Source organism: Aythya ferina, assembly GCF_964211825.1.
Source record: "Aythya ferina genome assembly, chromosome: 2".
Taxonomy (NCBI): domain Eukaryota; kingdom Metazoa; phylum Chordata; class Aves; order Anseriformes; family Anatidae; genus Aythya; species Aythya ferina.
In genome coordinates, this window is record NC_140297.1 from 71,379,565 (window position 1) to 71,392,823 (window position 13,259).

A 13,259-nucleotide genomic window follows, 5' to 3' on the forward strand; every position below is an offset into this window, starting at 1 on the left:
AAAACTGAAATTCAAGATAATGTTTTTAAGTAAAAGTGTTCATTGTCAAAACTGTAGTAAAAAATGTTTCAGAGCTAAAAAAAGGAAATGCACAGATACTGTAAACATCAAGAATTTCTTGATATACAGCACTAAAATATTTATATTCTGACAACAGGAAAAATATGTTAGAAGTTTTACTTACTTTGGATGGGTAAATTCATCCAGTAGGACAACCTTTTCTATCAGGTCTCCACCAATGGTTCGGGCCAACTCATAGAAATCATTCTTGGAATATGTCTCAGAAGGCAGCCAAAAGGAGATGTCATTAATCAAAGGTGGATATCTACTGAGTGGCTAAAAAAGACAAAAAAAAAAAGATTAAAAAGATACTTTTGCAAGCATCTGGCTTTGTCAGGAATACCTATAACTCTGTTTTGAGTTGGTATAATACACACAGTGCACATTTTGAAAGCTTTCTGAAATACTTTTGAAATGCAAGCTGACCTCATAAACAACTGAGATACAGGACTTTGTACTAGAAAATTTCTTTTAAAGATCCTTTCATAACCACTTCAATTCATTCATTCAGAGGAAAAAGACTTCTAGCTGCCAATTCCTCAAACTCACTCAATCTTCTGTTCTATCCTCAGCCAAAATCTTGCAGGTAAATAACAAAGATGACACCTTTGCTCTTCCCCCCAACCTCTCTCTTTTTTTTTTTTTTAAATGAGGTTGAACTTACTGGTGCACTACAGTAAAAACTTGTCTCTGAAGTTTGTATAAGCATTAATTCTGCTAATTATGAGGAAGAACTAAATTAAAATACCTTTTTTTTTTTTTATTTTCCCCTAAATGTTTTGTTTCTGAGATTCTAAAAGAAAGGAATAAAAGAATAAAAGAAAAAACTTGCATTTGCTAAAATTAACATTTATGAACCTGACACCCAATTTTGTTTCAGAGCTGCTTGAAAGGAAGAGATCATTTTAATACAACCATTCCTTGGGTAAAATTTCACTTTTTAAAAGCCTTTTCCCAATTTTTCACAACTTCAAAAAACCTTACCACATGAATGTACAGAATTTTTATGTATTTTATATTGTTAAATAACATTTTTTATCATTTGTAATGTCCAATTTCATGCTAAGGAAGTCATATAAATAGGTGCCTGCATATTGGAAGGTTACAAATAGGGACACACTTTGGCTTAAAGAGAGGGATCACTTCACTTCCCAGTAGATCTTTATAGGTTTTACAAAAAAAATGTATTGCTAGTAGCATAGCTATTAATTCCACAAATACCACAACAATCTCTTAAATATAAAGGGGAAACCATAGCATCTTTGCTGCAGACAGAATGGCCTGTTTTTGTGGTCAAAACAGTGCATCTTGTTACTTGCAAAAAAAAATAAAAGGAAGAGAAAGAAAACAAGACAATTATTAATTTTTCAGTTTTGATTAAACTTCCCTGAAGTCAGTGGGTTTCAGACTTTGTTGAGGTGTTTCGCCCTTTAAAGAAAAGAAACTGGCAATGCTCTTCTTTCATGCCATCTAGGTCATGCAATAGCTTACTCCTGCCTTCCATTAATGTATTGCATTTAGATTTTGTGTACTTTAGCACGAGGTTTTGGGGGTCTGAAAGAGAAAACAGCTTTTCTTATTTTGTGTATGTGTTTTTGACAGATGTGGTGTACACCTTGGTCCATAGATCATAGCATCTCACTCAAAAATGTATTCCTTCTCTGGGAATGTTTTATGATACAACAGTGAAATCCTAAGTGAATACCTGCTTAAGCAATAAACCTGTTAAAAAGGCAAATTTATAGCATGCTGATTTACACAAATCCTGGTCTGTACAGTGTAAACCAGTCAATAAACATATGATTAGGAATACAATGCAATTTTAAAATTAATACCTTCCCTCTCCAACCTGGTAAGTAAGTTTCGAATTGCAAAGAATTATCCAACTTGTTACAGGAATGAAATTGCCACATGAATTCACATCCTGTACATCAAATTCAAAAAAAAAAAATCATACAATAAAGCCATCATACAACAGCTTTTGATGAAATACCACAAGTTAATGAATTAAATGTAAACATTGCCTCTGCTGCATCAAAGTCACAGCTGTAAATGTTGGAAATACTCTTCTACCAACGACCTGATACACAACTTAATGTAAATAAAGTTATGATCCTGCAGTAGACACCAATATTCTCACCCCAGACTACCACTACATTTACCAGTGATATATTTCAGTAACCTACTGAGCACGTTTCAAAGCTTGTAGGGACTAATCAAAAACTCCCTGAACTCCCAGCTTCACAGTGTTTAGTTTTCAAACATATGTGGCTCATGAGCCTAAGCATGACCGCTCAGTTTGGGCACGTGGTTTCTTTCACTCCCACAGAGAGACAGAAACTGAAGAAAAATGATTATATATTCAAGTAAGTCAGTAATACCTAAAACTCAACAGGAGCACAGTACCCATAATTCAGAGCAAGTTAGTATTAGTGAGTATCAATTTCAAAAGCAGCAGGCACGTTAAAAGAGCACTCTTTCCCACTCTAAAAGAGGTGTACACAGGGACTCAGTATGGCCAGATCTTACAAACTTACCTGAATACTGACTTAGACTATAAGTGTCATCAAATTCAATATGAGAAAATTTATTCTGAGTTGTAGTACTCTGCAGGATCTGGTCTTCCTTCTGCTTTATCAACTCTATAGGAAAACTGTTTCATTGAGTAAAACCATGGTGTTACTAATTTTGATACAGATTTGTAATTTTGTGTGCACACACTTGAATATGCCTGTGTGTGTGTTGAGGAGGGTTATGTGGACTGGAAGGACAAATGCTTAAAGCAGTAAGCATAACTTATTTATTATTAGATACTTATGCATTATCAGAGCCTTATGATACTATATATACACACAAGGCAATGCAAGGCAATAATCCCATATTATACTTTCCCTTCACCACCTGGCTGCAGTCAATATCATTGCAGAAAGTATTATATCAACACTAAAGTCAGTATAATGATAACATTCCTAGCTCTCAAATGTATTGATCTGTTTGTTGTAGAGCTACATGAGCTACATAATTGTTTATTAGCCACACTTAAAATGTGAAGAGCATAGGACAACCATTTCCAGATGGCAGGTCAGAATGGTTACTAAGGTTGCACAAAGACACCCCAGCAAACACATGCTGTGGCCTAACAAGCCCAATTGTCAATACTGTCCCCCTGTCTGAACTCCCCTGCCCTTGAATAAGAATAGTCTAAAGCCTATCAATTTTAATCGCTCTTCAGGTTCAAGGCAAACAGCAGCTCCAAAGACAGTTTTCTTATGATTTTACAGATGTTTTAGAGACCCCTCTCAAGCATCATGCGTTCTTTCTACATTTTTGTCTCAGCTGCCATGTCCAGCCACCACCTCCAACTACCTGTTCCTCACAATTTTGGTTATGAGCGCTTCTCCAGCAAAGCACTCAGAGAAGCCAACAGGACACTGGTCCCAACTCCCAGCATACCACTTCCATCCCTCATTCCACCACCTGTTCAGCCCCCTTATGTGTTTCTGTTGTTGTTGTTGTTTGTTTGTGTGTGTATTTGTTTTTTAAAAGATTAGCACGTAACCCAAAATAGGTTCAGGAGAAGGTAGAACTGATCCCACCAGCAGAACGCTGCTGCCAGGCACCGGTCAGCCCGGGCAGACAGCACTGCTGACACGGGCAGCTCGGCACCATTTCTCTGGTCACATCGCAGTTTCTTCACCATGACACTACTTTAATGCTGCATTTGCTTTCCATTTCTACAAGAAGGACATGGACCTGTCAGAGCGAGTCCAGAAGAGGGCCACGAGGATGATCAAGGGGCTGGAGCACCTCTCCTGTTAAGACAGGCTGAGGGAGATGGGTTTGTTCAGCCTGGAGAAGAGAAGGCTCTGCAGAGACTTTACAGTGGCCTTCCTGTACCTACATGGGACCTGCTGGGGAGGGACTCTGTGTCAGGGAGGGTAGGAACAGGACAAGGGGGAATGGCTTTAAAGTAAAACAGGGTAGATTTAGACTAGATATAAAAAATAAATTCTTCATTCAGAGGGTGCTGAGGCACTGGCACAGGCTGCCCAGAGAAGCTGTGGATGCTCCATCCCTGGAGGTGTTCAGGGCCAGGTTGGATGGGGCTTTGGGCAACTTGATCTGGTGGGAGGTGTCCCTGCCCATTGCAGGGGGTTGGAGCTGGATGGCCTTTTAAGGTCCCTTCCAACCCAAACCATTCTGTGATTCTATGATTTTTGTGCTATAGATCACTGCCTCTGCAGCAGTTTACAAAAACACAGGCCTGTTCCTCCACCACTGTAGTTCACAGCCTGGTGCAGCTAGCTGAAAATTGCATTGACCAGCGGTTTATGTATAATACGTGCTGGATGAACTTCAGCATGTTGAGGCATTGGTAGACAGCTGGAAACACTTGGCCTCTGCATGGTGCCACCCTAGGGCTCTACTCTTGATGCCCTGACAAAAGCAATCATGTGGTTACCAGCAGAGTCACCTCTGCTCATCTGCACAGGACAGTCAGCTAGCCTGGGCCCAGACACCTCACAGCTGTGCAGGAGAGAGCATAGCAAGGTGGAAGCCACCTCCTCTTAAGGAAAAGGGCTGGAGACGTCACACAGTGAGTGGTGGTAGTGAACCAGTCAGCACAAGGCCAGAGAACATCTTCAGCCCAGAGTTCTGAACACAGGAAGGCCCTCAGGGCTTTCCACAAATACTTAGTGTTAGCAAAAAAAGACATTTTTCCAGACACAGTAATTATGAGTGCAATATGCTGAGGGGACAGGAGAAGTTTTGTGATGTGGCTGTTCACTCAGGTGCTGCCAGCTACAGCTGGGGTGACACAAACAAGGGAACTACGAACATGGCAGAGGAAAAAGCTGTAGCTGCGTTTTGACAGCTGTGACACAAATGCAAGGTTAACAATGACAAGTACTAAAAACTGGGTTAGCAACTACACAACAGCCAAACTATTAAAAAGCCAACCATGCTTTACTGCCATCAGCAGTCTAGTCAGAAAAATACGAGACTTAGCAGCATCGTGGCTGCCAAGCTTTAACAGCCCTGCATTGCCCATGTTTTGGAAAAATACGTATATAAACTCTAGAGTGTTTCAGCGTAATGTAATATTCTCATTGAAATGAAAGCTACATTCCTGTAACAGCTAAACTTTTCTTAATATATTCCAGGCTGAAACAACATTCAGTGTCATCACAGGAAATTTAAACACGCAACAGGCACGAAATTTGAAGTTGCAAATTTACAACTTTAACTTAGCCCCCTGCATATAATGAAGTATCCTGTATTAGTGTGTATGCTGCTAGATTTACACTTTTGTATTTATGACCAGCGTAGACAAATTAGAGTTGCTGCAGGAAACATAATTTTGAATTTCTTGGCTGTCATGGCTTAAAATTCGCAGTTACAATGTTCCACTATGATAAGTTTTCTCTGCTTTCCTTCACGGAATTATTTTTTTCTTAGTTATATATATAGTAAGTTCTATATATTCATATGTGTATACACCCACACACATATGTATATATTTATGTACAAACATGGGCACGCACACATATCAAAAGGAGAAAATTGAGAAATTTCAACAGAGAGCTTTTATAAATTCCAGTAAGCAGATATGCAGATATGTTCAGGGATTAAACTTTTAAAAACAATGTGAAAAGACAAGTTTGGGAGTGACGCACTGTTCTGTCTTCCTGAGGGGAGCTGCAGAAGAGCATTAGACTGCAGCGATGCTCCGAGCTTCTCCATGCACAGAGGCACGCACAGTAGGACCAGCCCCGTTCGGACAGCAGTCTGCTCCCCTGACAGAGGTGCTCATCTCTGCAAGCTGACAAGATCACATACAGGTATAGGGAACACCACGTGTCCACGGGAACATCAGCTGTTCCTTGTTTAAGGCACTCTGCTTATATATAGGGACCATATTCTGAGAGGAAGAGGTTTCCTTCATGCATGGGTGAGAATGCTCTGTCCTTGGTTTGAAGATCATGTGAGCACCTTGAGTGCCCCAAACGCTTTCAGACCATGAATTCATTCACTATTCACCATTTCTCATAGAAACAAGGAGAAAAGAGAAGAGCACAAAGGAAGCAAATGTTTCAAATGAAACTAAGTATTTCAAATGAACTAAAGTGTACTTTTTTTTTCTTCTTTTTCCACCCTGTGCATAATGTGACTGAAGATCTGTTACAGAAGAGTGGAAGGAAGACCAACAAGGGACTAAGTCGATGGGGCCAGATGGGATCCACCCAAGGGTACTGAGAGAACTGGCAGAGGAGCTGGCCAAGCCACTGTCCATCATTTATCAGCACTCCTGGCGATCGGGGGAGGTCCCAGTTGACTGGCGGCTAGCAAACGTGACGCCCATCTACAAAAAGGGCTGGAGGGCAGACCCGGGAAACTACAGGCCTGTCAGTTTGACCTCAGTGCCAGGGAAGCTCATGGAGCAGATCCTCCTGAGAGTCATCACGCAGCACTTGCAGGGCAAGCAGGCGATCAGGCCCAGTCAGCATGGGTTTATGAAAGGCAGGTCCTGCTTGACAAACCTGATCTCCTTCTATGACAAAGTGACGCGCTGGGTGGACGAGGGAAAGGCTGTGGATGTGGTCTACCTTGACTTCAGCAAGGCTTTTGACACCGTCTCCCACAGCATTCTCCTCAAGAAACTGGCTGCTCTTGGCTTGGACTGGCGCACGCTTCGTTGGGTTAGAAACTGGCTGGATAGCCGGGCCCAAAGAGTCGTGGTGAATGGAGCCAAGTCCAGTTGGAGGCCAGTCACTAGTGGCGTCCCCCAGGGCTCGGTGCTGGGGCCAGTCCTCTTTAATATCTTCATCGATGATCTGGACGAGGGCATCGAGTGCACCCTCAGTAAGTTTGCAGATGACACCAAGCTATGCGCATGTGTCGATCTGCTCAAGGGTAGGAAGGCTCTGCAGGAGGATCTGGATAGGCTGCACCGATGGGCTGAGGTCAACTGCATGAAGTTCAACAAGGCCAAGTGCCGGGTCCTGCACCTGGGGCGCAATAACCCCAAGCAGAGCTTCAGGCTGGGAGAGGAGTGGTTGGAGAGCTGCCAGGCAGAGAAGGACCTGGGAGTGATGGTGGATAGTCCGCTGAATATGAGCCAGCAGTGTGCTCAGGTGGCCAAGAAGGCCAACGGCATCCTGGCTTGTATCAGGAACAGTGTGACCAGCAGGGCTAGGGAGGTGATCGTCCCCCTGTACTCAGCTCTGGTGAGGCCGCACCTCGAGTACTGTGTTCAGTTTTGGGCCCCTCGCTACAAGAAGGACATCGAGGTGCTTGAGCGGGTCCAGAGAAGGGCTGTAAAGCTGGTGAGGGGTCTGGAGAACAAGTCTTATGAGGAGCGGCTGAGGAAGCTGGGCTTGTTCAGCCTGGAGAAAAGGAGGCTCAGGGGTGACCTTATCGCTCTTGATAAGTACCTTAAAGGAGGCTGTAGCGAGGTGGGGGTTGGTCTGTTCTCCCACGTGCCTGGTGACAGGACGAGGGGGAATGGGCTAAAGTTGCGCCAGGGGAGTTTTAGGTTAGATGTTAGGAAGAAATTCTTTACTGAAAGGGTTGTGAGGCATTGGAACAGGCTGCCCAGGGAAGTGGTGGAGTCACCATCCCTGGAAGTCTTCAAAAGACGTTTAGATGTAGAGCTTAGGGATATGGTTTAGTGGGGACTGCTAGCGTTAGGTCAGAGGTTGGACTCGATGATCTTGAGGTCTCTTCCAACCTAGAAATTCTGTGATTCTGTGATTCTGTAAAATTCAGGGTGGATAGGTCATTAAGTAACTATTAAGCAGAGTGATCCAACCACATTTTTGGTTCAGCAACTCTCATTGCTATCAGCTAGATGAGTAAAATTAGAGAAGGATCACACTGCTTTCATACCTGCTCTTCTGTTTGCCAACACAGTAGATAGTGTACTTGAGCTGGACAGTTAGATACAGCATAACAGGTCTTTTGTCTTAAAGGAAATTGCTTCTTTCATGGCATTCTGGTATCTATAGTATTACTAAAACAAATATCCTTTCTTTTACTACTTTAGTGATTTATTTTTTTTCATTTTAAAGCAAGTATTAGGGACAGCATAAAAAGTTGAGCTACTGAACAGAACTGGGTGTACACCAGCTTACACACAATTCATCATAGGCACGGCAGCAGTACCACTCAATCAGGACTTCTAGGGGCTCTGTGATGGGGAAAAGGGGAATTTTTTTGTCCAAAACATTCCTACAGATGTCCCCATTTTCCCCTCTTGTTACTTTCTAACCAACCTAGTTACTTCTTCTTCCCAAAAATTCTGATTTGTGGTCATTGACTGAAATGTTTGATTTCCAAGCTGTGTTTAGGAACCCCAGTTACGACCTTGTTCTTCACTTTCAGAAGAGAACCCAAGTGAAAGCTACAATCTGCCACAAGAAGCATTTGCCTACCAATACTGCAGCTGGATAGACTTGCCAGCCCAAATCAATCAAACATTATCCCAGTTTCCACTCCAGCCACTGCAGTTCACATCCCTTCATTGGGACAAAAAGGAGGATGAACATCAGACTCCCTTCTAGAGATCGATACCTTGAAGAAAGTCATGCGTCTGGCAGAAAGACACACTTGTTTGTCAGCAGCAGCCTCCATAATTAAAACAGCATTGGGTTACAAATCACTGCTGTTCCTCACCTTGACAAAACACTCTCTTTGCTTTTACCTCCCTCATCCCTGGGGAAAATCAGTAACGGAATTACAGAAATATAGGAAGTACCTTGTGGAAAGTACAAGAAAGGAAACAACATTATCAAGAAACACAGTAAATTGAACTGCTGTCAAATGTAAAAAAACAAGCAAATGCTGTTCCAGATGCAGGAAGAATAGGGAGGTGCCATGGGGCATTGACTGACTTTCTAGCTAAGTCTCAGCCATCAGTGAGGGAGGGAGCAGCTGCAGCCCATCAGCAGGAGCTGTGGCTTCCTGCACGGCCAGGTCTGTGGACCAGATCCCTCTCAGCTGTACAGTGCAGTGCCATCCAAGCTCCATCCCCTTCCCACCTAAGCTAAGCCCCACGGGGTCTCATTGAAGATGACAGTTTCTCTCTTCAGCCATGTTACAGGTTCCCTGAAGATGCAAAAACAAGAAAAGAGCTTAAATGCCCTGTGTAAGTGATCACCAGGTGATATCATCTCAGTCAGTCACCTTTTCCAATGCTAATGAAGAAGTGTTGAAAAGAAAAAAAAAAAAACAAACACAAAACAAAACAGAGATTCATCACAAGTGCACACACACATGCACGTGCACAAGAATAAATAAGACCTTTCTTGCTAAAAGTTACAGCTTATTATAGAGAAGTCTGCCTGACAAAGCAAAGTCAATACCTGATATGACACTGAAAAATTAAGATGGGTAACAGCCAATGAAAAAATTAAACTCGTTAGATAAGCTGCTCCACCTTTTCCAAGTGCTAGGAAGAATTCACAAGAAGACTGATGCTGTGGCAGAGTGAGTGAGTAGAAAGCTTTTAGGTTAAAGAAGTTCACCCAGAATTACTATTAGTTATTACACCTCTGAGGTGCCACTGGAAAGAGACTGTGTTCTTAAACATTGTCTTAAATTGCAAGTATTTTATTTTACAGTCAAGCTCATTTAAATTTGTCACAGACAATGCTCCAAGTTTAAAGCTGCAATACACTTTTCTGAGTGCAAATAAATATTTTAAATAGACCTTATGGTAAAAAAAAAAGAGAGAGAAACAATGCATGGATTTTTTGATGTTTTCCACATACAAAAGAGCCACTTGTATTGCCACTGAAAAGCTTATTTTTATATTACAGTAAGGAATTGAAAAAGTGCAGGAAGACATAAAGAAATAAAAGGATTGACCTACTCTTACGAAAAGCAGGGTTATCACAGTGTTGCTGTGCACATAGTATAGCAATATTTCCAGGTACCCATGCACTTGAGTATCTGGATATGCGTTGCCACTTGCAATCTGATTATGGAAAAGACAAAAAGATGAATACAAATGACTCAATACTGGTGAAGAACACACCGCTCTGTGCTTGACTAGCTAAAAATAACTTCTTTTTCCCAAGAAGAGATAGGACTCACAGGAAGAACCACCAAAAGGGAATTTTGCTCTACTACTGACTCTCACATCTTCTCAGCTTCTTACAACCCCCTTTTGAAAACAGCAGGGTGAAGAAGAGATAAGCTTGACATGTTCTTTTGGCAGCTCTAGGTCTATCGTGGAAAATACATAGTCTACTCATGCTTCTTTCCTCAGGCTGTTGGTTGACAGTCTGCTGAGCAAACTGGTTTCATGGTGCTAATATTCTCCCATTTCACACACATAAATCATCATCGCAAGTCTATTAAAAGCAAATAAAAACTTCTTATGGTATCACTTTTTCATTTAAGCAGTTGCCATCAGAGAATTGTTCTGACACAAAGAGGAACAGATGGGATGACCCATGTTATGGTGTCCTCTACAGAAAATGGGCAAGACTGTGTCATAGGGAAAGAATCCAGCAGATTTGGAATCTTCAAAATGGGTACACAGTATTATCTCTTCCCAGGCCCAGCCTGTGTCAAGAAAGTGGGATGGAGATGTATAAATTTCCAGAGTCCTGAAAGAAACCTTTTTTTTTTTTTTTTTTAAATCATGAAACCTGGTGATAGCTGCTGCGTCAGCAATTTTGAAGCAACACCAAGCCTCATAATCAACACCTAAAACTGCTTTTTGCACAGTCTGTCCATATTCTGTCTGTCCTTTCTACCCAAATCTCCTGCTCCAGAGGTACAATCACTGTCAGGTTTTCTGTAGTAGGAATGAAAATGGGAGAGAAGACACAGACCACAGAAAACAAACTGACAGGGAACGAGGACTGTGTGTCCCAACCCTTCATTTTTCTAAGAACTATCTTGCATGGCTGCAAGGAACAGACAATAAACTGGTATAAACCAGCAAACCCCCACCTTCTCAGCAGACACTAAGAATTTGTTCTTTGGCAGTGCTGAGCACCTGCAGTTGCTGCAGACATTCAGCATTTCTCATGCTCACAAGTTGGGTTTCCTCCTTTCTGTTGGTTTTGTTTGCATGTGGTGTGTTTTTTTTATCATTATGCTTAATAATAATGCTGAGATAAATAGCTCAGTGTAGTAAAATACTGCACACATCAACAATTCATATAAAAGATTTATATCGAAATAAAAAATGCAAGCATTTGGAAAGAGACTGCAGCAATATGAAGATGTATTTCTTCCAAATACGTAACATAAAAATGGAAACAAATTGCACCCAACATTTTATTTCAGCTTAGACAAGAAATCTCATCTAATGTGCTGCTGATTGTATTTCCTTTTCTGCTCATTAACTCCCCAATTCTGGAGAGCTGTTGTTTGAACGGTGAAGCTCCAGAACACCTGAATGTGGCTTGTACCATAATAAGTACAATCATAAATCTCACAGGCACATGTGAGTCCTGAAAAAGTCCTTCTGTCCTGCCTAACAAGCTGTATTTTTTTCTTTCCCTCCTAAAAAGCACAGAGATTTCCAGAAAACATTGATGATGTTTCATACTTCTTTGACAGAGGCAACTTCACATGGGGCCCTGGACATTGCTACAGTTGTCACAGAACGAGAAGAAAATGTCCTCATCCTTGCACCCTTCTCAGTCTTATGAGCTAATCTGTATTGTATGGAAAATACTACTGTAGATAACATCCAAAAAAAAAAAAAAAAGTCTACGATCTCTAGGAAATAAAAAGAGCTTAACTGCTATGTACAGAAATTTATCTGAGCAGATGAGTTGTAGTTTTGAAAAAATTTCCTTGATTTCCAGTGCCTCTGAAACATATGGGTTTCCTTCTTCATTTGGAGAAAATGCAGTGCCACACACAGCTCAGGTTCCAATGTCTTCTGGCCAAATCCAGCATTTCATTCTTCAGAGTAGTCAACTTCATTTTTTCCCACACTCAGTACTAAATCATACAAATGACAACCTCAAAAGAGGTAAACTAGAGAGAGACTAAAATGAAAGGCTCTACTTTCTTACTCAATACTCAGAAGAGGGAGAAAAGTCTTTCATTTTTCCTTTCAGACAGACTCAGAGCATCCCCAAAGCTACATTCTTGCTATAGAGTAACACTTAGAAACAGAAAACGACAAAGATGCCAAAACAGTCCAAGAAGCCAAGAACAGCCCAAGCCATAAAAGCACAAGAAGTACACTAAATGTTTAAATATTAAAATACAAAATGTAAAGAACAGTTATAGTGGTAAGTACACACCCAATCAAACCCCTATGAGCAGGATACTTGTCCAGGAATGCTATTTCTTTCTTCTTGCTTTACAAGAAAATTGGTTCGTTATTCCTGATTTAGGAGAAGAGGGATATGTGGGGATAGTTATACAAAGCAAATTTAATCCACATGCAGGAGGATGCAAGCAATCCTCAGAAGAGGTATTTTTCTCCCATTATTTAATTTTTGAAAAATTGTGAAAGCAAGACCAATCCTCTGCAGCATACACACACCGAAACATGAGTTACTTTTCACATTCTGTTTTAGGTAGTCACTACTATGATCCATGAGGATGAAAGAAATTGAGGGCAGGTACGATAAGAATAACACAGGTTTTCCCAACCGTGCCCTCTCTTGTTTGGCTGTTCTCTGTAGCCTAATTCATATTCTGATCAGAGAAGTAGGAGCTGAAAATCAGGGTTTTATTAATACCATGTACTTCAGAAAGGTGCTGTTGTTCGTGAATACACACACATGCATCCAGACATATTATCCCCAGCCCTCATTTCCCTGTGACACTTACAGCTAAGCTGCAATGGCTAATCATGTTGCAGATGATGACTGTAGGGGTTTAAGCATGATTTTAGAGACCATTTTATCAAAACCTCTTTACAAGATGCATCTTTTGTGCACAAAACATTTGCACAAATGTTAAAAACAGCTATCAAGTAAAATAATCTTTAACAAAACCCAACCATTTACAGAAAAAATAATAAATAGAGCACATCTTTTCCTACTGATTTCACTATCTCTTCTAAACACTTATTTGGTAGTATATGCACACTAATACAGACCTGTGAATCTCTAAAGCCACACACTTATATATTGCAAGAGCTTAGGCACATGTTAAAGAGGAGTTTATTCTTTTATCAAACACATAATGTACACTCACAAAGATATATTTAACCT

At 41.1% G+C, this 13,259-nt stretch overlaps 1 protein-coding gene across 12 annotated transcripts in view; it reads right to left on the reverse strand.

Annotated features, from left to right (window-relative positions):
- FARS2 (phenylalanyl-tRNA synthetase 2, mitochondrial) overlaps window positions 1–13,259 on the reverse strand; it is a 254,089-nt gene that overhangs the window by 86,545 nt on the left and 154,285 nt on the right. For all 12 annotated transcript variants that reach the window (XM_084508248.1, XM_084508247.1, XM_084508251.1 and 9 more), the window contains one exon: window positions 185–336. In XM_084508248.1, the coding sequence (XP_084364374.1) occupies window positions 185–336 (152 nt within the window). The remainder of the gene's footprint in view (window positions 1–184; window positions 337–13,259) is intronic.